The 24,122-nt window shown below is 48.5% G+C and overlaps 5 protein-coding genes across 5 annotated transcripts; 1 reads left to right on the top strand and 4 right to left on the bottom strand.

Annotated features, from left to right (window-relative positions):
- Positions 1–4,265: 4,265 nt before the first annotated feature.
- KY384_003877 (uncharacterized protein) lies at positions 4,266–6,329 on the bottom strand (the record flags this gene model as incomplete). Its single annotated transcript, XM_044812386.1, has 2 exons — positions 4,266–5,137; positions 5,633–6,329. 2 exons carry the CDS (start codon positions 6,327–6,329, stop codon positions 4,266–4,268), a joined length of 1,569 nt encoding a protein of 522 aa, XP_044671519.1.
- Positions 6,330–11,417: 5,088 nt separating this feature from the next.
- On the bottom strand, positions 11,418–12,377 carry KY384_003876 (uncharacterized protein; the record flags this gene model as incomplete). Its single annotated transcript, XM_044812385.1, has 4 exons — positions 11,418–11,606; positions 11,662–11,695; positions 11,750–11,807; positions 11,867–12,377. The coding sequence occupies 4 exons, from the start codon at positions 12,375–12,377 to the stop codon at positions 11,418–11,420; spliced, it is 792 nt and encodes a 263-aa protein (XP_044671518.1).
- Positions 12,378–15,942: 3,565 nt separating this feature from the next.
- KY384_003875 (uncharacterized protein) lies at positions 15,943–16,875 on the bottom strand (the record flags this gene model as incomplete). The annotated part of the gene is made up of 1 exon (XM_044812384.1): positions 15,943–16,875. The coding sequence occupies one exon, from the start codon at positions 16,873–16,875 to the stop codon at positions 15,943–15,945; it is 933 nt and encodes a 310-aa protein (XP_044671517.1).
- A 795-nt stretch (positions 16,876–17,670) lies between these two features.
- KY384_003874 (uncharacterized protein) lies at positions 17,671–18,509 on the top strand (the record flags this gene model as incomplete). The annotated part of the gene is made up of 3 exons (XM_044812383.1): positions 17,671–17,874; positions 17,932–18,272; positions 18,443–18,509. 3 exons carry the CDS (start codon positions 17,671–17,673, stop codon positions 18,507–18,509), a joined length of 612 nt encoding a protein of 203 aa, XP_044671516.1.
- A 1,295-nt stretch (positions 18,510–19,804) lies between these two features.
- KY384_003873 (putative NRPS-like protein biosynthetic cluster) lies at positions 19,805–23,617 on the bottom strand (the record flags this gene model as incomplete). The annotated part of the gene is made up of 3 exons (XM_044812382.1): positions 19,805–21,201; positions 21,566–23,389; positions 23,434–23,617. 3 exons carry the CDS (start codon positions 23,615–23,617, stop codon positions 19,805–19,807), a joined length of 3,405 nt encoding a protein of 1,134 aa, XP_044671515.1.
- Between the last annotated feature and the right edge of the window lie 505 nt (positions 23,618–24,122).

The following is a 24,122-nucleotide window of genomic DNA, read 5'->3' as shown; positions in this document are numbered from 1 at the left end:
CTGTGAACTTCCGAGATAGCGAGGAAAGCAAACCAAATCGAAGACGACGGTTGATGGGCACAATACTAAGACTGTTTGCAATGGCTTTAGTATTACTAATTGACTATCCTATTCTTCTCATCGTATCGAATACCGTGTCCGCTCGCTGAACAGCCACCATAGTCCGATGACTGCTTCTCACTCGGGTCCATCATCAAACCCCCAATGAGCGAGATTCATCTTCTGTGACATATTCTGACAAGCCGCATACGAACACAGTAGTGTTGTTGGGATCGGCGAGACAGGGGAGTGAAGTTCCTGTTGATCTAATAGTACACGGGCGGCGAGTGAGCCTCGCAATCATAGACTGTACGTGATCCGTATGGACTTTCGGAGAAGCCCACGGAAATTATTGGGGACGTATCTGCTGCGTGTGCTGAGATGGTACGAAAAAAGGAGATCGTGCAAATTGTGCTGTTTGTGAACTATCCTCCAAACGACCCACGGCCGGTGACATACCCTGACAAGCCGCCGACGAACACACTAGTGTTGTTGGGATCGGTGAACTGATTCATAGGTCGCGGCTGATTGTCTTTACGAAGCCAGTCGAGGAAAGGAGATAGTGTAATTTTGTGCTGCTTTCAACTCATTCTTTCCAACGGCCCACCTTCGGTGACATACCCTGACAAGCCGCCAACGAACACAGCAGTGTTGTTGGGATCGGTAAACTGATTCATTGGTTGCGGCTGATTAATTGGACTCGGATCAGGGGTCCGTATCTGGGGCTCGGAAGTAGGATCTGTGGTCTTTACGTTTGGGAAACTAGTCCAATCTTACATAAACCCTGTGCTTGTGCTTTGGCGTTGCAGTTGAGATGCGCATGGGACGGTTTCCACAGTATACGCCTTGCATTTCGGATAGAGCTCGCTGCTGATCGTTTTCATCGGAAAATCGTACAAACCCATGTCCAAGACACCGGTCTTCTGGTGTTTATTCAAACGTGGTCTCTGGAGGTCTTTCTCATTGCCACGTATCTCAGTCCGCTTTTTGACTCTTTTTGATTTCTTTGCCAACATTACTGGCGAAGCACATAGTAGTCGAAATCTACCGGTCTCGGACCTTTCTCGCTCGACATGATTAATCTATATTGGAGCAGCGTCTTGGTTTGATGGCGGTGCCAGAGGAGCGAAAAGAAGGATAGAGCCCTATCCCAGGCGATTTTTGGCCTGCTTGACCACACGGATCATGTGTATGGCTCGTCGATGAGGAACATCCACCAGCTTGGCGCACCAACTCTGTTGATCCTTCAAGGCGAAGAACCACGATGGGTCAGTCTGTAGAAGCGTCTACCGTCAGCGTGGTACTTTCACTGAGCTTCAACTGTCACGAGTGTAATCGAGGTCGTGGTCAAACAGTGCTAGGAAGTGAGGGATAACGCGTCTGCGGGAGTCGTGACTGGCGAAAAAGGAGCAAGAGAGATGGTCGTGTACGAACTTACTTTGCGATCTTTGAAGGGAGGACCAGGGATGAAGTCGAACTGTGAGAGGGGTGTTTGGTCAAGAGAGAGAGGGCGCTGTTGGGTGGGTGACGGGAGATTTGTGGTGATTTTCGCTTAGCGTCTGGACGCTTGTGAAAATATATATGACCGGTCAACAGATTTTAGACCTTGACGTACGATTGAAACTTTCAAGGCAGTTCTGACATTTGCTACGGAACCTCAAGCTGCTATATCACATTCTCAAAGACCGGCCACGGCTTTCTAGGAGCTACGATATCCCATTTGTATATATTGAGACTAAATCAACGCAATATTACCAGCCGATGTGTTTCCTACCATTCCTTTCTTACAGTGTCTCTACTCCCTCCGCCATAATTCGCCTCTGCTTCAAAATTGCTGGGCCAGCTATATCATTGCATGTGAAGATCAACCACCTGCCGTGAACGTTATTACAAATGTATGCTGAAGAAGCTCCAACATATCGTGTGCCTAGATAGTCTTTCAAGTCGTTGCCAAACATTTCAAAAATTCCTTTGACAGTGGGCAAAACTCTCTCTTCTTCTTCATGAGCTTCTTAAATCCAATCAATGTATCATTTACTGCGATTCGAGGTTGTATAAGGGGCATGCGGTCTTCGAATGACATACTCGCCCGGTCCCACGACTTACCGCTCTGCCCTGACTCAGGATATCCCTCTATCGTGTCTACTGCCCAAGAGTCGTTGTGTTAACCACCATCACCGCCAACACCAACTACATCTTCTGATATTCAATCCATAGAATCATTCTAGAGCCGCCCTAGTTCTTCCGTGCACCTCAATGACTGAGAAACGACTTGCACAGCACATATTAGGTGGATGAAAGCGATAATTGAGGCCGTAAAGTGAGAGGGAACATGGAGGTAGAAACACGATTGGTCAAGGTTGGTGGTGGGTGACTTGTCGTGCGATGGTAGCTCGACGGAGACGGATAGAATGAGTAGACTTAAAGACGAAGGCAGCTGCGTCAAGTGTGAGCCGAAGTTTTAAAAACACGAACGGAATTTTCATACCTGCTGATGATCCACTACTGCGTGTAGCATACCCGTCACTTGTCTATTGAAGAAGGGTTCGAAGAAACAGGGGTGTTTAGCAGTAGATTCAAAGTATGTTCGCAAGTTGAAGCACAAATCGCTAATCTTCGTGCTAGTGGAGCTCTCCTGAAGGCTGAGTGCCTAGGGCGTGCTCTATAAAGAGAACTTTCGAAAAGATTTCGATGCAATTCATCATCTGAAAGCGTAGTCTCCAATTTGATTAGCCTCGACCTCCTGAAAGTACCAGTGATTTACCGGGCGCCCAGCAGCAATCTGTGAATCGGATGCCAGGGATATAGAAATTGTGGAAAGAGAAGAATAATTCGGGCCGAGACAGGATGTCAAAATCGATCAGAAAGGAGGTGCCACAGAAGTGATCTATCACCGGCGACGATTGTGCAAATTTTGAGCTGCATCCTAGGTACAATATCCGGGCTTGGTCTATCTTTTAACGACGTTCAGCTAGCCCCAGATCCTCCGAAATTGACCTCTTCAAAGGAGCCGGTGGAGGCGAAAGAGGGCTTAGAAGTGAAGACGAGGGCAACGGAAGGTAGGATCATACTTGGAAAGGCTTCACCAGGGTGATACCGTTTACGACGGTCTATCAACGACGGCTGGCCGAGAGATGTCGTGTACTGGCAGTGGTTCTACCTTTATCAATAATTAAGCGTAGTCGTGGAATAGATCTATCCTGGTCATCCCTTTGTCTGGCTTGCAGCTTGCCCCCAGACGCGTAGCGCTGACGGCTTTGATGGAAGAACAGAAACACAAGGTATGATAGATGTAGATGGGGGTGCAATCGGAGGCTGTAACTTGCTCTGCAAGACCCACAGGTGGCTCAACTCCTGTCTCACGATTGATTGGCGAGACGATAGCCGTTGGTGGCATTCTTTGCCGTGGTACCTGTGCTAGGCGTTATTTGTAACCCAAGGACCCCATCTGGGCTGGGCTTACCTTTCACAGCCTCGCGGTCTCCTGTCAGAGACGTAGCGCTGACAGCTTCGTTACAGGCATAGATGTAGAAGGCATCGTAGAAGTGAACAGGAATATAAATAGTGACGAAAGCGCAAAGATTGTAGTTTTCAAGGGCCTGTAGCTCGCTGTCAGAGGCGTAGCGCTAACCGCGTCAACGGAAGGATAGAGGTAGCAAGTATGGTAGAAGTGAATGGGGATGCAATCCAAGGTGATAGCACAGTGTAGAGGGTATTTGCGATAGTTGCAACTGTCTGTGCGTCTTACCGTTCGGGGGCTGGCAGCTAGCTGCTAGACATAGCGCGGACGGCTTTGATAGAAGTAAAGAGACAGAAGTTATGCTAGAAGTGAATGGGGTCGTCAATAGAGGCGACAGGGCAGTCTAGAATGTAGTAGCAGCGGATGCAAGAGTCAGCACGGATTCGTCAAAAGGAAAATTTTGTAGACTAAAAAACAAAGAAAAGCACAAAGGAAACAAAACATTGGCTTTTCAGCCAGCAAAGCGATCCCCCTTCACTCCTCCCCTCTCCACCCCCCTCCTCCTTCACTCCTTCCCCCTCTCCCCTCCCATAGCCATATATATCCGGCTTTATTTCCAGACCGCCGGCCCACCATATCCATCAATTTTTCGTTTAGCAAGCGAAGCAGGCGACAGCAGAGGAAAATTCGTTAGTAGAAGGCGTCATGATATGCGCCAGCTCTCGGGGCGTGGCGTCTTTGGTAGAACAGCAGCAGATAGATGCCCTTAGTCGGGGCTTGACCCCTCCAATTCAGGGTCGATTGGAGTGTAATTGGGGTCGAAGAAGTGGTGGTATAGGCTGGGATGCATATGGAATGCAGGACGTCCATTGACCATACCCGCATACTCAGGTCCTACAGGCCACTGCTCTTCCCAGCCAGCGAAATGCGTGGGAGAACGAGAACGACGACGTCCAACAAATGGAGAGCCGTGTGTTGGCTCAATGATTGGTTGCGACGTGCGAAAGAACTCTGGTGCAGTAATTTCGATTTCATTTAGTGAAGGGATCACCGGGGGAACTGGGGCTGAGACACAGCTGCTCGGATTCAGTAATCCATTGGCGTGATTGAGCCTGTCTGCAAAGACGACGGCAGGTAGAGCTTCGTTGTCATTGGTGTCGTCTGACTCGTTGGACGCATAGCTCTTGATATCCTTTCCCTTGTTCATTTTCTGAATTCTCTCGCTGCTTCTTATGGTCTGCTTGATTTTTGGGCCTTGGTAGTCAGTGTCTACCAATCCCTCGTCCCTCATACGCTTCATCACTCGTCCTCCACAAAGTCTCCTGCCGCAGCGTTCCGAGATGGCGGGAACGACTATACGATTATTTGGGATCTCTCCAAGTGCTGGGTTGATGTAACCTGGAGAGATTCCACGGGATGTGTTGTTAGCAATATGCCAATCAGACAATAGCGAGAAGATCCCAGCGCGGTTGGCTCCAGTATTGTGATCATGAATGAACCAAGATGTCAGCTTGTAGTGGGGATAATACGTCCTACTTCCGAGCATGTTGAGGCAGTTTCGCTTGCGATCCTCGTCCGCCATTGTGTGATCGATGGTCTCTGGTTCCATACGCATCAAGATATCTGCCCATGTACATCCTGTGAGTCGGCGCCAGAACTCTATTCGCCAGATGTGCTCTTTTGAACAGATCTAGCATTGTCAGTGGAGGTCGGTTTTGATTTGGGCAGTCTTGCCTTGTCTGGTAGCCCGGGATGATTGACAAGGTGTCGAGGCGCCCTGTCTTGAAGTGGCCAGGACTCATAAACGATATCCCCATTGCTATCTCTTTTGGGAGGTTTCCTGGTCCTCTGGTATCCCTTAAATTCAAGTGGTGGCACAATCATGTACATGATCTGGAAGTCTTAGTAGTCGAACAGCTCGTTTGGAGTATTTGACTCACCACTGGCAAGAAATCCGCAGTCATTTCTGCTTGTCTGAACTATGATCAACGACTTGCCATTCAGCCACAGTGTGATGCATACCCAAAGACGAATGATGTCTTATCGGAACCACCACGGAAACCCGCGGGGGACGGCACTTCTGTATGCAGTCAGCTACCCAGATCGAGCGTAATAATGCAGGACTGCACTTACGATACTCCGTGATAGAGCCCGGCGGTCCAGTGACCTCGGTGAGAAGCTTGAAGAAAGGCTGATCCTCCCATAGCAAGTCAGGGACATACTTGGCACGAGTTATAGCTAGGTTCTTGGGCGTCGCTGGAAGGACGGTTCGGGAAATTCTGGAATCGGGTGAGTGGTGGTGCACTTCAGGCCGTGGATCACGAGGATTCTGCATTGGATGGTTTTTCGGCGGCATTGTGATAGCATTCTTGGGTAGCAACGTTATACAATTTGTCGACGGTAAGATCGGCTCGAATCTCGATGATCGAGATGCTTTGATAGCTTCTTCCGCAGTCGGGCCAAGGGATTCACCGCCTCGTTGGTAAAGGGTGTACTGCTGTCCATCTGCCGATGGCTTCATGGCGTTCTGAGTGGGCACTGCAGTGTAATACGGGCTGTTAATAGGTCCAGGAGCACTAGAGGTCAACTCTGGTGTCGCTGATCGATTGTAATTCTCATCGCGTGCAGAATAAGGGTTCATGATGTGATCTAAAGATCGACTTTGCGGGATACGATGATGATGGTAAGGGCTTGGCTCATACGTCGATGACGCTGTAGGGCCATAGATGACGAATTTGCGAGGCTGCTGGTCGTCCGGTGGCTCTCTCTTGTCAATGGGTGCTGGCTTCAGGGTAGGAAGTTTCTGTGGATACTCTGGAACGAACTTCATGATGGAAGATGGCGTTCAATATTGCGAAAATGAGCAATTGTCTCTCATCAAGACATGGAGCTGTATAGATTCACGATCTGGAAGTTCAGGTAACGGATGTATACGATATAGATGTATCGTCGTCGAGCAAGAACACTACACCATCACCACCAGTGACAACAAGAGGGGGCTGGGTATGGGGATCACGAACGGAGACAAGGAAGGCTAAAAACTCAAAAGATTGAGCAGTTGCACTAATTTCGAGGCTAGGGTAGAGCTACGGCGGCTGGTTGGTGCTCAATGGGCACGGTCCCAACACGCCCGCATTGTGGAGACACAATTTGGAATGGAGGTCCTGACTGGCCAGGCATCAGGCTGCTATCTATTGTTGCTGATATGCCCAGGCAGATTCACTAATACCACGGTCTTACGATCGAGATCGTTGGGACTTCACAGCATCGAGCGTTGTCCCTGCTCTGTGAATGCTCTTCATTAACAACGCTCTGTTTACTTGACCCGGTAGATTGCGTAGTCCGGTATTTGGAGATATGCATGATCAAAGCAAACGTCAAATGTCCACAGCTCCTGATCCCTGAGCTTCCCTCTTGTTTGATCCTTATTTGCCATGAGGCAACTCTCAAACCAAGAAATATATGGCATCGAAGAGCATATTATGCCCTGAAGACCAATAACTTTCCATCTGCCTTGCGTGCTACAATTAGACAGACGCGATGTCATTTCATGTCATTTCACCAGTACGATACCAGGGGTCATTTCACGAAGCTTCTACGGGGGAGATGCTGACCACGTTCATGGGATCGTGCATGGGATTGCAGCATTTAATGTTGCCAAATATCTGCTGGGCATTTAGCGGTCCTAGCAAACCAGCTGGTCGAGTTTGTCAACCAATGGTCCTATTTGGGAGTCAGCTCAATGACTTGACAAACACTTTGCTTCAAGTGCCAAACAGTCCAGAATCCATAGCAAGGTTAGCAATCTACAATTAAGCTGAGACCAGTGAATTCATTGTCCTCCTGTCTTGACTTGGAAATACTTCTTGGCTTTGTAGTGAGTAGAGAAGGCCGTCTAATTTCCCCAAGGCATTCCCATCATAGCCAGCGACCAATGCGAGCGATATTTGTACCTAGTCTACTACTCGCCATAAAAAGACGCGAAGAAACGACAAAAGCGGGCTTTAAATCTATGTATTGGAGTGAAGCGTTCAGACCAGCGAGTCTTGACAACGATCTCCCTGGTGTGTCTTTTTATTGATCAGGAAGCACGGCACCGGAATATGCGTAAATGTGTATCTTGTTGGAAAGCTTCGCGGGCCTAATATACCTAGAGAGAATCCCAGTGAGCCACATCAAGAAGTGCAAATTCTCTAAAAGCTGACCTCCGATATAGTCTTGAGTCAGATATGACCTAGAGGCAGATTTGAGAGTAGTCTGAGCACATATTTGTCAAGTCGACAGACCTCCTGGAAGCCTTACAAAGCAGCGACCTGTTTCCTCCAGATGATGCTTGCCGCAGAGCCGGAAACGTCGACGGGACTATCGAAGGAGTGCCTAAGGCAATTCGAGAGGAAAATGACTTATAGATTCGGGTGATTTGCTGGCACAAGAACAGTTGCCGGGCAAAAGTCCAGTAATGATATCCGAATTCTCAGCAATGTCGCCAAAGATAGCCGAGAATACTCCTCTGTCAGATAATTCAGTCCCCTGAATCACGAGAATTGTTGGCCGAGAGAGACGGCAGATCCAGCGACTGTAGATCAGGTGAACCTCAAATCTTCGTTGTTCTGTGTAGATATTTTGCTCGGACGTCAATCGTGAGGTTCTTGCGCTTCAGGATATCGCTTGAGTAGCAGCTTCTTAGAGTTCCAACCCTGTGTAAACTTCACCCCTGGGCTGTTGACACCGGCTACGGCCAATTGCTGCCAGAAGTCGTTGTTGCGGCAAGAGATTCGTCGAGGGTCTGATGAGTTCATCGGATAGACGTAGCGGAGGATTTGGCGTGGGAAGAAACTGCGAAGGGTCCGTAAGCGACGACGATAGCCAATGACTCCCGGATTGTTCGGATGCGTTGCGTGCTTCAAAAGCTTGAGTGGTGTAGCGGAAGTAGTCAACTGCTATTGAGATTCTTCACCATGCCACGTGCTTCCTCACTTGAGCTTAAATATATTATTTTCATCGACTCGTTTTCAAAGACGGGCTCACGGACTGGTACAATTGAGGCAGGCTTCAAGGTCTAGATGTAACACGTCTATGCACGTCAGTACCTTTGATCATGGAATCGATGCTGAAGTCCGACTCGCCGTATCAATCCTGGGTGTGTCGCCATGGATAGTAGGTGCTTCGGTGAAACAGACTTGCAACGGCTGGCTTTTGTCTGATGAAATGTTTGGATATCATACTCGAAGGATGTTCAGGTCGGTCTCCGTGGCCTCCTGTTTGGAGCTTTCATACAAGCTTTGGCTGGATATCAGGCAAACGGGAATGCCTGCATCTGAACGTTCCACATTTTGATACCTGCGGCTATGATTTGTCTATTTGCAGCTCTTTTCGGAGGACACCAGATATCCATGAGAGTAAGGGTTTCATAGAATGTTTCCCTTCTTTCACCAATTCACTGAAGGCAGGTCACATATGTGAAGGCAGTGTATCTAGGTAGACAATGTTAGTGACGAAACACCGGACGAAGCATAGAATTACTCTTTTCGCGCAGGACTCGATTCTGAGGTGAGGAGATTGCCAGTCTGGCCGTACATGTGGAGCACTGCTGAATCGAATGCTCAAATACACCAACTTCATGTCACTTGGTATCGAAGTAGGAATTGGCGTCAAAGGCGAAAGCAAGGATGGGGGCTTTAATGGCCAACGTGATCTAGACTTTGGCGAAAGACTAGTCATATCACGACCAAGACGCAGGTAACGAGAAAGCGACTCCGCAAGATGAGTGATCTCACTGTTCATCTATCTGCAGACTTTGATATTAGCCCACGCGTCAGAATCGAAGAAAACGCGTGGTATGATTACATTGATGAGGGAGGCCCAACGCGATGCTGGTTAAGACGCTCGCATCCTTTGAATGTTTACAGTTGCGTACGAAGTGCATCGAAGATTCGAGGGTGGGGGCTCAAATAGCTGGAGACTTATTAGGAGAGATTACACATTGTCAGTGTCACAGCAATTTAGCACAATCACATGTCGGCCGCGACACATGTCAATATTATCTGACAGAGAGCTTAATGGAATGCTTGAGAACGCTTTCTTCTATTTGCCTCAAGGTCATGTGTCACAGATGAAAGTATCGACATTAGCAAATATCTCCCTTCAATTCCCCTCGTCCCATGAGTGACTCTGTGCTTTCCACTATCTCGCAATGACCTGCCATTCATCTCCGCAAACAGTCTCGACTGTCAAGCCGCCTTCGAAGATGTCTAGCAAATTTCGCAAACGTAACAAGCATACCTGCATGATCGAGCGCTTATGATGTAGACCAGAGAGTGACTCTCTGAGGCTCAAACCCAAAGCCATCAGACCACGTCCTCGGTTCTTCTGCATTTATTCATCAGTCTTGTGATATGTCATCCTCATAGTATGTGAGAGTCTGTAAGGTCGTCCATAAATCTGTGACTAGAAAGAAGCTCCAAGTCGATGTGATTTGTAACGACTGAACTTTTTTTGGCGGATCAGCGTGCAACAATTCTAGGAACTCGAGTCCCAGGGAGTGAAGTCAGGGTCCGATTGGAAAGACGCATCGTCATTTAGGTAGGAACTAAATGAATCGCCATTGACATCGTCAATGGGTGCGTTCCAGTTTTGGAAAGATGTGTTATGGCCCTGAAGTGCATTTCGGGGAAGGTCGTCGCGATAATAGTTGTTTCCTGCATTCGATTTCGAGATGATCGTGGGTTGGCTATGGCGTGCAGCTTCAAAGGAAGCGTTGCTATAATCGTCATTTTCCGCGCCGAAGTTCGGGGAAGCGAGCTTGAGGCGTGGAGTGTAGCTGGAAAAAGATCGTTGCCACGATTGTTACTTGAACCCCTTGAATTCAATAGATTTGTTTGTCGGCCATAGGGGGCAATTGGATAATTATCATTGCAATCACTGCTATTTCTTGTACTAAGACTCGGGATGTGCGTTGTCTGGCCACGCACAGTAGCCTCGCGAGCATGATTGTGATGACGGACATTCCCTGCGTTCAGATGCGGGAAATGCTTCATTTGGCCATGGGGTACTTTTTGTCGAGTATGATTGCCATGCATGAGATCCTCTAAGCTCGGACTAGGGAAGTGTGTGTTGGGGCCGTGGCGTGCAGTTGGGTGAGTATAGTTGCTATGATTGACACTCCCTGCACTTAGGTTCGGGAAAGATGTGTTCTGTCCACGGAGTATATTTTGGAGAGGATGATTGTCATAGCGTGAGGTGGGAGGCTCTTCTTCTGGGGAAGTGTTGAGGGTCGATTCAGGTCGAGGAGCGAATGATCTTGGGTCGTCACGATACACAGATCGACCATGAGTGCTGCATTCAGCCCGATCAGATGAAGATGGTTTTGCACCCTTGAGATTCGCAGAAGTCTGAGGAGCTTTGGTCTGCCGAATGGGTTTCTTGGAGACCAGCTTGGCCCGCTTGCGCCTACTGCTCAGATCCTGATCTTCTTCGTCAGCCTGCGAACTCAGCGTCTTACGCTTTCTGCCCCCAGGTAATCGCCGCCCACATCGCGAAGACAAGGGGGGGACCTTCACGCGGTTCTTCAAGGATTCTCCAAGCGAGGGGTTGACGAGTCCGGGCGTGAGGCCACGGGTTGAGTTGTGATCCCGATGCCAGTCTGATAGCCACTCCAAGAGTTGCTGCCGCTCGCTACCATTATTAGAAGACGTAATAAACCATGATAGCATCCTAAAGTGGGGGTAATATGTCCGACTTCCCATCATATTCAGGGAATTCCGTTTTTTGCGATCGACTTCATCCTGCCGAAGCCCTCCCTCCGGCATCATTCGCATAAGTATATCGTGCCATTTACAGCCCGTAAGTCGTCGCCATGCCTCCAGGCGCCACCACTCTTCCCGCGTGGAAATCTAAAGATGTTAGCTATGGCGATATGCTAAACTTGCGGGATATTGACCTGGTCGGGTAGCCCTGCAATGTCTAATAGCGGCCTCGCCGCTGTCCCCTCCGCTGGCCATCTCTCATACATCGTCACTCCCATGTGATCTACTTTTGCTTTTGTGTTCTTCTTCCTCCACTCGCAGTATGCTTTAAACTCGTCTGGTGGTTCCAGCATATACATGTACTGAAGAACTCAATCAGCGTTCGGACCGTGCGAGGGAAATATGATATGATCTTACGGTAGGTAAGAAGTCCTTGGTCATCCCGGCTTGTCTGTAAATAGATTAATGGTTGGTCACAAAACGTTCGACTTCTTCTAGAGCTTACCCGTAGACAAAGCTAGTGAAATCATTCACCCCTCCGAAGCCAGTGGGTGCTGGCTCCTCTAGGAACAAATTAGTCGATTGTCGTGTCATGATTTAGAGGGATGGTCATCGGACTTACCGTATTGTGTCTTGCCCCCAGCTGGGATACTGGTCTTGGTCAATAGTAGATAGAATGGTTGCTCGTTCCAGACAGTTCCCTTGACATATGGAGCTTGAGTAATGTCTAGGTTTTCTCTTGTAGCGGGGAGCATGGTATCTGAAATTTCGGATGATGCACAAAAATGGTGGACTTCTGGTCGGATGTCGTGTACGTTCTGGGTAGGCTGAGGATTTCGTGATGTCTTCGTTGTGCCAAGTTTATTGGTTGGCGTCATGACGCTCTCGCCGGGAAAGCTGCCTGGTTTGACTGAATAATACTGATTTTTGTTACCAGGAACTCCGATAGCTGGTGTAGGAGTTGGTCCGGTGTTTTGAATGTGCTGCTGTGTGTACGTGCCACTTGGTGCTGATTTAGGAAGAATGACGGGATATCTTAGGCGGTTGCTCTGTTGCGAAGTGGGTGGGACATCATTCTGAGTATTCAGGTAGGAGGACACGTATGGAGTGAGTGTGGACTTTCCAGAAGACATTCTGAACGAGTCTTTGAATTTGATGATTACCCGGTGTAAGATACTTGTGTAGTGACTGATGTTGAAGTCTGTGCCGAGGGCTTGTCGTGTTTAGGAAGTTACTGAACTGTACACGTTGACGAGTATTGATCAGTCAAGTATGGGTGGAAAGAATGGTGGTTGATGATGAAGCAGGTAAGGATTGAAGAGACTCAAATAGCCTGGGCTTCTACTAGTACTAACTCTAAGCTGTAGAGAGCATGGTGTCAGGCATGTGTTGAAGAGGGTCTGTGCGTGAAAGCCTCTACCAGAAATCTGTCGTGCCTTGAGTGTACAGTTTACGCGAATCGAGGATATCACACTGTGTTTATCAAATCGGAGATCGAAATCGGTCCCAAAAAAGACTACCTAGACACACGGCAAGTATCTCAATTTCAAGTAGTAAGACACTCTCAAGCCACGTACAGCGCTGGTTGGTCGTCCACTTGGCCTGCCCAACCAGCTCCCTTCCCCACCTAATACTGATCTATTCAGTAGCAGAATATACTTTCAATTGCCACACTTTGTAACCGAGGACCCATCGAGATTGTTTGTCACGGTGTTGAGATGTGGGGAATTCACATACTCATCGCTTAGAGCAGGCTCACATCGAGATCGTGTCGCGTCTGGAAATGTCATCAGATGGCAATGAACCCACCAGCCCTCCCCCGCCCTATGAGGATCCCCCGCCGTATCCCGATCCGCATCCATACGAATCTCCCCCTCAATCTCCACCAGGGTCGCCGCCCCCGCCACCTCCCCCTCCTCCTCCTAGCCAGGAGCCAGAGAGCGAGGAGCAGGAGCGAGCATAGCAGCCGAATGTATTTCGTACAAGGCATGTAGCATCCCCATTGAGTTGTTTTGAAAGGAAGACCACGGTAGAAACTCGAAGTGCCAGACTACTTGCAGGCACATATAGCAGCTGAAGAAATAGGCAACGACGTCCTTATTTACCGCATGAGAAGAAGAGACCTGCTAAATGCAGCTGCATCCATCTCAAGAACCGACTGTTTCGTTACTCTGCTTGCCCTTTCCCTTGCAAATTGTGGTTTATATATATTTATACCTCTGTTGAGGATTGCTGTATCTGCTATTCGCCAGAACCACCAAGGTGTAGATTGAAATCAGGCTCTCAATGGCTTTTTTAATCCACTTGCAGAGGAGTCTAGTACTGCAAGTTTTGATTGCTGACTTGTCTGAAGGTTTGACGTCTTGGTTTGATCTGTTTTTGATAGAAGCAGCTAAAATCAATTGAGAGCTTGCGCTCTCTCTGGGTTGTACTCGTCAATTGTTCTCGTTTTGAAAGATCAAATGGACGCCTGCTGACATCTTACTTGTCCGGGCAGACGTATTTTGTAGCAGGAATCTCTTTACATCGTACCACAAGCTTTTTCATCGATAGCAGCAGTCGAATTGTCACTAATTAGGCTTGTGATCCAGCATCAACTCAAGAGATGCGCCATAGTCTTTTTCCTATGTCCCTCATCGAGCGATCCCTACTCAACGTATGACGCTTCTTTGCCCAGTTTGTCCGGCAACACTATGTTCAGAAGAGATGCAGCAAGCCCTTGAGCTGATGAGCCAGAGTTCAGGCGTCATCAAAGCCAATATGAAAGCAAACCCCCCAGATGGACTCGTTCGTACCTTCCGCAAACGGCATTCAGGGGCAAGAGCTAGGCGATTTTCGGTAAAGCGCCAATCCCTTAATCTGGCAGGAGGTCATCGACATTGGAAGCTGAACGCTCAGTGGCGACGATGATCAGGAACATGCTTGGGAACTGGCAGAGAAGGAAGTGATGAAGCATTTTTCGGGTGGTTAAGCTGTGAGGAAGTTGCAAGATTGAGCAAAATCAGTCACGGCAAATGAAATTCCATTTGAGGCAAGTGAGACCGTCGCTTGTGTTTCGACCCCTTTCCTATTCACATTTTGTTCGAAGATGAATTTGATGTACAGAACAAATGAATTCACACAGCGCCTTCTTTCTTGTCCATAGGCTTCGCAATCAGTGATCGGTGTGAAGCTATTCATCGTTCCATCCCTGGAGCAAACAAAACAGCACAGGCAAGCATAGAAAAGAGAGCACTGAAGTGAGGACTTGGATCGACACATATTATTGTCCGCATTCCAAAGTAACTTGTATTCGGTGAGCTTCAGTAGTGAATAGGACAGATCTTGTCTAGAGGCAAATGAATTCGAGAGACATCGGCCCTTGACACAAAAGAACATCCCATCGTAGCCAGGTATAAACGTTCGCTTTAAAGCGCTGGAAATGGCATCTCAGCTGTGGTCTGGACGCCTGGTGTACAGTCACAAATTCGTTGTTACAGTTTTTTTCCTAGAACGAGTCCCAACACGACATTGCAATCGATTTCCAGCTTGGATTCCGTGAAACTGGTAATTAGATAGACATGAGCTTGGTAATCCAGTGTAGTAACAAGAATCTGGGGGGAGAGGCTTCAATTGAGCGCTGGATCTGGCATCACTTGATCCAGATATTGCATGCATAGATGTACCATTGCGCGTTCCAGCATATACGTGCACTCAACCTTTGAGCAAGACCGAGTTGCAGCCTCAATTGTATTCAATTTGAATCCGCTGATTGGATTGAGATCTGACTGCATAGGAATTGTATCGTCAATTAGGCCGCCAGATAATGCCTTGGTAGAATATAACCTCGTAAAATCCACCTCTTACTGCCGAAATGCGTATCCTCATGGCACCCATGGTACAGATGTAGTCCAATTGCTGTTGTGTACGTCAGCGATTCGGAAGGCAACTGGCAGGGTCACTAATCAAAGGCTCTTCCCAAGTTCACACCTGTAGTAGGATCTGAAACCCCCATGTCAGCTCCAGCTTCGGGTTTGCGCATCCAGTACGGCCTATCAAAATGTTGCAATACATAGGAAAGAGGTCTCTCAAAGTCAAGAGCCATTGCTCGTATACAGATTTGACTTACTGCTCATGCTTTTTTGTCGAATTTCGAGGTTTTTTCCGGTGATTTGAGGGGGCCTTCTTCATCGTCTTGCTTGCGTGAGCCCGTGCGCTTTCCTGGACTGTCTGCAGCAGGGTTGTGAGAACACGAGAATAGAAAGGAGAGGTAGGCTATACAGTCGATTGCTAGACATAAGCCAAACAATGATGTCATCGTAGCCGCGAGGAGGATCGCAAAGACTGGCGCATCGCCCCTTTTTGTCTGAAAGCGGCGCTGTTGACAGAACCCTCGACGACAAAGCGAGGGAAAAGGCATAGCGCAATTCTGCGGGAACTTAAGCAGCTGGATAAAGAGACGCTCGATCTTTAGAATCTTATTGGATGAGTCTGAATCAAATGTGCCGTGAGAGGAAGAAGGCTAAGTCAAACATGCAAAATCTCAAAATAGGTGGAGAGGTATGCAACCTTAGCTGCGCAGAGCACAAAATTACGCTAGCAAAGCGCATCTTGCCAATCACATAAACGCTTCTTCATCCGGCAAGACTATAGATGAATATTTTATGTCCTATATCAAAAAGATGGCACTACCTGCACATGACTTGCAGCTCCCCATTCTCAATTTTTGACTGCTTGCACGATTGCTCCAGCCGGCCCTTGGTCGAGATCATCAAGTTTAGTCATATCAGTATCATCAATTTCGAATCCATATACATCAACATTGGCTTCGATTCGACTAGGTGTGTCACTCTTTGGCAACGAGACCCAGCCTTTCTGCAAACCATAACGAATCAGTACCTGCGCTGTCGTCTTGTCGTACTTCTTCGAGATGGAAAGGAGCGTCTCATCATGAGCTTTTTGGTTGCGCACGAGGGGGCAATAAGCTTCAATGATGATTTTATGCTCATTGCAATAGTCAACGATAGTCCGCTGCTGGTTCCATGGATGCAACTGAAAGATGAACGTCAGTAACGCAAGTCTCTTGAGCGCGGGGTAAGCGCCACTCACCTCAATTTGGTTGATATGTGGAGGCCAAATCCTTGCATACTCCTTCAATTCTTCGATGTGTCCAACGCCAAAGTTGCTCACACCAATCGCCTTCGTCCTACCCTCCGCTTCAAGCTTTTCCAACGCCTGCCACATCTCCTTCCTTGCAGCACTACCTGCGCTTGGCGAATGTATTAGAAATAAGTCAACATAAGAGGGCGAACCAGGGCTGTCGCTTTCGCCTTCGGCGCCAATCTTCTTCACGCTTTCGAGACATTTCTGGTATGTCTTCTCCGGACTTCCTCCAGCACTCAGAATTTTAGTGGTTAGAAACAATTCCGATCGCGGAATGCCACTTTGGCGTGCAGCAACACCCATCTCGGTTTCATTGCGGTAGAATTGGGCAGAGTCAATATGACGATAACCGGCACGCAAGGCCGTAGAGCACGAGTTGACGCATACTTCGGGTTTGGATTGGTAAATGCCGAACCCCAGCTGTGGAATCTTGACATTGGAATTGGGAAGCGGGAGAAGATCGGTCAAAGCACGTTTGGCAGAAGACATGATGATATTGTTTTTTCCAGAGGTTCTACGCAGCTCTTGAAGTTCAGGAAGCAGTAGTAAAAGTTTTCAAGAATGATGACGTGCTCATACGCTGATAAGGTTGATTAGGGTTTGAGCCCTGACGCTAACCTTACCTCAAGGCTGAGCCCCTTTTGATCAGATTGACTAGTGCCAATGTGAGAATTGCGAATTTGTATTCGGTTGGTGGTCGAAGATGCAAGCGGTAGATATCATCTCAGAAGGTTATTCAATCGGTCTACAAAGCCTTCATTGGAGTTGCACGTCAAAGAACAAGCCTGGATTTATGCAGGCATTTTGAGGCTGGGCCAGGGCGATCAATACGTCGCATGGCCCGCTACCAACGTGTAGCGATTTAGTTCTTGAGCGTTGGTCCTGGTTCATCAGATAGAATGTTTCTATGGCTTGCTCTCGCAGGATTACTGAGAAAAGTGGCCGATGAAACTAGCTGATAAGCTATAAATCCTCCAGATCAAGTTGGCGAAACGCTTCTAAAGCCTACTTCAATGCTTTTCTTCACTTTTAACTACTCCTGTAGTAACTCCTATTCACTTCTAAGTATATATATCCTATTTCCAGCATTAATTGCAGGCGAGCGAATACTATCGTATTTTTAAGCAAGGCGTAGTACCAACTATGAAATTTTAGAGGCATCCTTTTTCGGCCTAGCTTACACAACAACAAACCGTAGTCCGTTGTGTTTCTTCCCTTTCACCCGGCAGCAACAAAGCCTTTCTTTAAACCTGCATCCCACGAACAATCGTTCTTAGCTAAGAGATGGCGTTATCTGTCTACGACGAGTCTTCGCTTGACCGCGCTTTCACAGAAGCACAGAACGAGAACCAGAAAATCAATGAGCACAGGTTGACACTGGAGCGATACTGGCGAGAGAAGGACAGTGAGGCCCAGTGGCAACGTGTAGATTGTCATGACTACCTCAAGAATTGCACCGACCATGGCATGACGCCATCAGACGAGCACGTAAGTCTTGGAAAAACCTGATCTGCTGTTTGTTTTGAAGCTAAAATGGCTCTTCAGCTATACGCGTTCCGTTGTCTTGAGAATTTTGAGCGCTACATTCGACCGAACAAGCTACAAGGAGCGACGCACTACCAGCACAAAGTGGTGTTGCAATGGCGAGACGGTGAAACGAGCAGTCACGAGTGGCAGATCCCCATACCACGTCCTTCCACAGCCAGTCACCAAGACGACGCGTCTGAGGGGCTTGCACGCCCTGAAGTGAAGAATGAGACCACTATAGCCAACTCCGAGGACGTCATGGAGTCTATTGAAACAGACATCATCGATCCGATGCTAGAGCAAGCTGAGATCTTCAGCTACAGAGGACCATATCTTGAACCATGGAGATCCGGCTCAAGGTCAGTGCACCTATCTCTCTACTACCCCACACACCATTGCAATGATGAGTATTTTCAACCCAGTCATAATGACTTTTCAAGTTGCTGAAAATTTCCTTCTACTGATTGCTCATATTCTCCGCATGCAAACAATCTAGAAATTGTAAAGGCTTGAGCTAACACGAATACAGTGAGCAGACGCAGAGACACCAAGGTGCAGGAGCGGAGGGCGTGATTCAGCAGGATGATGCAGCATGAAGGTCAGTCTTCTTTACATACCATCGGCATCAAGTTATTTCGCATGATGAAGGACAAATCTTCAACCCATCAGAAGTTTACTACTGTTGAATCCTGGCAGCGCGTATATTGTTCTGTTGCCAGACCCCGCTGATAGCGAAACCTTCCTTTTCTATCGTTAACAATCAACCCGAAAACATAGCTAACGTTTTCAGATAGGAGAGTCATAGATGCAGGAGAAAGTTTGGCTGGTACCACGTTACGTGTAGGTCAGTATTTCTTCCATACCTTATCTTGAACACCTGCTCCGTATGATGAAGGACAAATCTTCAACCCGTCAGAAGTTTACTACTGTTGAAACATGGCACCTGGTTTTTTCACTTATTCGCCAAACCCTGCTGATAGCGAAGCACAACGCCTCTGTTATCATCAACCACCGCCTATATTCACTCTCAGCTAACGTATACATCTAGGAAGCGATGTTATGGAGGCGCGAGGAAGCAGGCTGGTCCTGAGTATAGGTTAGTATCCACTCTGCACTATGTTTTTTGCAGCCATTCGCCATGATGAACACAAATTACTCATTCCAAGCAGAAGCTTATTATGGTTGATACTATGGCATCCATCTGTATTTATTCATTTGCCAAAACCCCTGAGCGAACACATCTCCTGATACTTGACAACGTAGACTGTTACTGAAAAGATGCTAACGTTTGTCTGTATAGTACAAATAGCTGCGATAGGCAGCTCAAAACAGAAGTTTTCGCTCACGTGGACGCTATGTCTTTGTTCTGTTCTTTGGTGTGGTGGCATTTCATGATTGAGTACAGCGTAGTGGATATTTCAGTCCTCGTAGTCACTTTTACTCGTTCTTGGACATGGAGTGGTACGAGATACTGACCGCGGAACAGTCTACTTTTGCCGGTTCTTACCTCTCGTCTTTCCTTGAGAACCAATCATGAGCCTGCAGGCTAGCGTTACGTCCCTTCTCATTTCGTTTTATTTTAATCATCACAGCCACGGATGGATGCCGCCAGAGAAGGGGGACATATAAGCTGACGAGGTTTACAGAATGGAGAGCTAGAAAAGGCAAGAAATGAACTACAATGGAGAGGGCAACGTCGCCTGACGGTTCAAGACGAACCGGTGAGGCGCAGGCAGCCTTGAAGAACAAAGTAAGAGCTTCCTTACATCTACATGGCCGTTTGCGGCAGGAACGACTTGGGAGAACATTACGCTTTGACAGCTGCAACGCATAACAAAGCCAAAGCTAAAGCCAAAATTATGACTGCATTAAACTTTTATCAATCTACATCTCACCCCCCGTCCACCTGCTCTTGCTCCTCTACCCACCTCCAGATCCTCCCAAAATACGCCTTCTCAATCGGCTCCACGTTCCCAAGCGTGGGCGCAACCTGCAGCGTTTTTTCCATGTCATACACGATTTCTTTCTCCTCTCCTCCTTCCTTTCCCTCTTCTTCGCTCATTTTTTCCCTGCAGTAAGCGGTCTTCCATAGTCCCAACAGCTTTCTGGCTGGATGCTCCTTCGCTTTCCCTTCCAGCCCTTCTAGTCGCTGTACCCACTGAGCAGGCGGCAAGATTTCCAGGTTGGGTTTGATTTCATTCATCCATTGGAGGAGGTCTGACCAAGTGGAGGATGTATTCGTGTTGATGACGTGATAGACCTGGCAGCCGTCACCATTGGCTTGTTCCTTCTCCTCATCGCGCTGCCCTCTTTCTCCTTCCTCCTCGTCTCCCTTCCTCTTCCTCTTCCTCTTCTCGCCTACCCCTACCCCTATCCCCAGCCCATCCTCCAACCCTCCTCCAAAATCCGCAAAACCGACCTCACAAACCGCTCTCGCAGCCGAATCAACCTTCAACCACCCCAACTTCTCTTTCTCACCCAGATCCGGCAGCGCGCCCGTAACACGCACACTACTCAACATCAAAGGCCACGCCTCCGTCACATTCCAGACCCCAGACTTGTCATCTCCGCACAATTGCCCGATTCTCAGCACTGCGATTCTGTTTCTCAGACGGGTGTGAAAATGTGCACTGTTGCAGATGCGCTCGGCTACCAGTTTTGATTGCGCGTAACCTATTTGGGAGGCGGAGTCGGGGCTTTCGTAGATACTTTCTTCGATATGAGCAGCATTTTCGCGAGTTTGGGGGAAGGATGCGATGTGTGGGCCTAGGACGGAGGCTGTAGAGGAACAGAACAAGAATTTCGGGGGAGATGGCTGCGGAGAGGATGTCGCGAAGTCGAGCAGATTGCGGAGGCTGCTGAGGTGGGAGTCGAAATTCGAGAGAGGGAGATTGAAGTTTACGGCCCACGCGACGTGGATTATGAGAGTGGTTGTTTCCGTGAGATGGGTGAGGGTCGCTGCAGGCAAGCCTAAAGAAGGGGAGTCAGCTAGTTTGCAAGGATGCCAGAATACCTTTGTTTTTGATTCTTGGTGGGGAGGGAGGTGTTTGTGCGCAAGGGCTTTGGTGAGGCGCTGTTCGGCGGCGTGAGAGTCAGTTGCTCTGATGAGGCAGTGGATCTCGCTGATGGTAGAAGAGAAACGAAGGAGGTGGAAGATCCAGACTCCGAGGGTACCTGTGACTCCGGTGAGGAGGACCACCTCCCCGCCTGCAGACTCGGACGACTGATGAGGCTTCGTGCCATTTTGGTGGGGTTTGTGAGGCTCGGGACTTGCCTCCTCCGCCGGCTCTATTGATATGACACTTAGTCAGCACATTATTCTTCTCCTCAATGTGAGATTCAACCGTCTCTTGCGCCTTTTCATTAATTACTTGAGCCGAATGGCTCAGACGCGAATCTACAACTATGCAAGGCCAGGCATGCTGGCAAAATGATCTGACTGGTGCTGTGGTCCTCATATACTTCACCCGATGGCAAACGAATCCTCTTCATGTTGACTGAGTCCAGCTCAGCCCAAGACTGCGACAATTTTCCCGAATATACATCAATCGATGAGTTCCTCATACCGACGAAACAGAAATCATCGATTACTGCCTCGAAAACTCGACTCCGCGCTCATACACTTCAAAAAAAAGAGCAGAAAGTTACCCACCGTATCTGTAGGCGCGAAAAAATTGTTCCATCTGCTCATAAGCATTGACGCGCTCTCTTGTCCCTTCACCTGTGTATTGATTCAGAATGTGGGCAGCTAAGCCTTCCACACCAAAATTGTATACATCATCAATGGTGATCACGTGGCCTGTCACCTGACCATAATCTCTCTGTAGCTGGCTTTGAATTGCTAGTACAGTTGCTGAATCGGCTCCAAGAGTGTGAAGCTTTGTATCGACGGGGATTTCTGTGTACATGGCGCCCCCGATCATATGTTGCTTCACAATCCGATACACATTTTGGCAAATCGCTCCGTATTCCATAGGCTGGGTACTGACAGGAGGCTTCCTGTGATATGCGTCATTTATCAGATCTTTGTAGTCTTGCTTGATTTGGCCACGAAGCAACGTTCCTTTACTGCTCTTCTTTAGCGGAATGGAGTCGGATGCAAGCAAGACGACCATATGTTTGCTTAGTCGGGCTTGTTGCGGGAGCTTCTCATTACTTGACTGGATGTGAGGCCAGACAGCCTCTATCACTTCTCCGTCGTTCGTGCTAGGAATACCGTCGCTCCGAATGAGAAAGAGACCTGGTGTCAGACGTCCTTCACCAAATATGAACAAGTCTTGAATGAGGCCCAAAGAACGTGTTTTGTCCAGTAATTCATTCTCAATTGGTGCGGGATCAAATTTCAGGCCACTGCTGAGGGTCATCATGGCGTCGGATCGTCCTACGTGCTTCCACATATATGGGATATTGTCGTGCTGTAGGAACAGATCGCCTGTCCGATACTGGTTATTGTCGTCTGCTTTGGCCATGAAAGGCCAGTCTTTCAATACCAACTCTGCTTTACCATCGAATGTAGACTCAAATTGCATCCAAGAATTAGTATATGCTCTGAGGTATTGCCATTCTCTGTCGACGGCATAGTCGCGATCTGAGCCCAGGATAAACCCGCATTCTGCAGAGCCGTACCTGGAAATCAGATTGACACGCTCTGACATGAGGTTGTTGCCCAGGACACTAGGAAACGATGCACCGCCTGTGGCTACAATGTACATCATTTTGAGCCACTTTAATCCTTCCGGGTTGCTTGCAAGGAGCTCAACGACGTATGGCACAGCTGTGAAATACCGCGCCAGGGGTCGCTTAGGATTATTCGAGTCACTAGCAAGGATCTCTGCGGAGTTCAGAGCCTGCACAACGTTCTTCGCCGTGATAGGGACGTCTTCAACACCCGGAAACAGCCATATCATCGCCCCACTTGCCCATGCGCGGAAGCAGTCAGCGGGTCCTCCATGATATAGGGGTGTGGTGGAGAAGGTTGCAGCATGGTTGCTGCGTGGCAGCACGGGTACCACTGCAATAGCGCCATGGTGGCTTATCCTGATTGGTTTGGGGAAGCCGGTGCTTGTACCACTCGTGTGATGGACATAAGCCACGTCTACCGCGCTAACACGACGCAGAGGAAGTTGTCGGACTGGGGAGGAAGTAGTAGGGAAGACAGGAAGGCGGCTGACAGCGCAGCTTCTGCTCGTTGTGGCTGCTAGGATCTCCGCAGCCTTCTCCGCCTGTCTCGTATGTTTTTCATCGCAGAGAAGCAGGGACGTCTCCGTCGAATGGCATAGGCCCGCTATGCCCTCGGCAGTGACCTCTGGAGCTACGAGAAGCACAGTACAGCCCGTACAAACCAACGCCAACCAGCAAAACAGGAAATCTCGGCCACTAGAGGCCAGCAAGCCAACGGTCTGCCCCGGTTGGAGCCGCATATCTCGTATCAGGATGTCTGCTACATCCAGGACTTTCTCGTACAATTCACTAAAAGCTGATCTTGTTAGTGAATTGTAAGTATACGAGAGGTAGGCATACTGAAGCACTGGGAGGGCGAGTTCCCACTGGTAGAGTCCCCATTGGTGGGGAAGCCGACGGCGAGGAGGTCTGGGCTTTCTCTCGCCTGTGCGGCGAGCAAGGCTGGTATCGTCTGGTAGGCGGTGTACTCTTCTTTGCCCATCAGGGCCGCCTCACCAAGCGTGCACGTGAAATACGAGGCCATTTTAGTCTTTTCAGGGGGAGGACAGGGCGTAGTGGCATTGAAGCGAGACGACATCGCGCCTAATTTGGCAAGCGCGATTATTACACAGCGGTATCTTTTAGAGATTACAGACGTAAGAGACAGTTTTTTAAGCAGACTAATTCACTTTCAATGGAGTTAGAAGTGAATGACTGGCTAAGAGACGGTATAAGCAGCATGCTAATCGTAAAAAAACGATGAAAGTAATTTTGGAGATTAATCTTAACGGTATGAGAATACTATGCGAGATCTTGAAGCCACAATGCAGCTTCTAGCGTTCAGCCAACGTAGTGCACTTGAAACATGATCAAAACGCGCGATAAAGCCATAGAGATATCACGATATCGTCATTCTGCCTACTGCGACTTCTACTGGTCATAATTGCTTGGCGCGCCATCAGTGGAAGCGCCTGCCATATTTTAAGGTTGGGGGAGAGAGCCATCGGGAGTCAGCTTTCCCCGACCCCCGATTCGTTCGCTTCACGGAC

This window comes from Bacidia gigantensis (genome assembly GCF_019456465.1).
Source record: "Bacidia gigantensis strain McMullin 20006 chromosome Unknown contig_180, whole genome shotgun sequence".
Lineage (NCBI taxonomy): Eukaryota > Fungi > Ascomycota > Lecanoromycetes > Lecanorales > Ramalinaceae > Bacidia > Bacidia gigantensis.
This window is presented reverse-complemented; position numbering and strand designations above follow the sequence as displayed.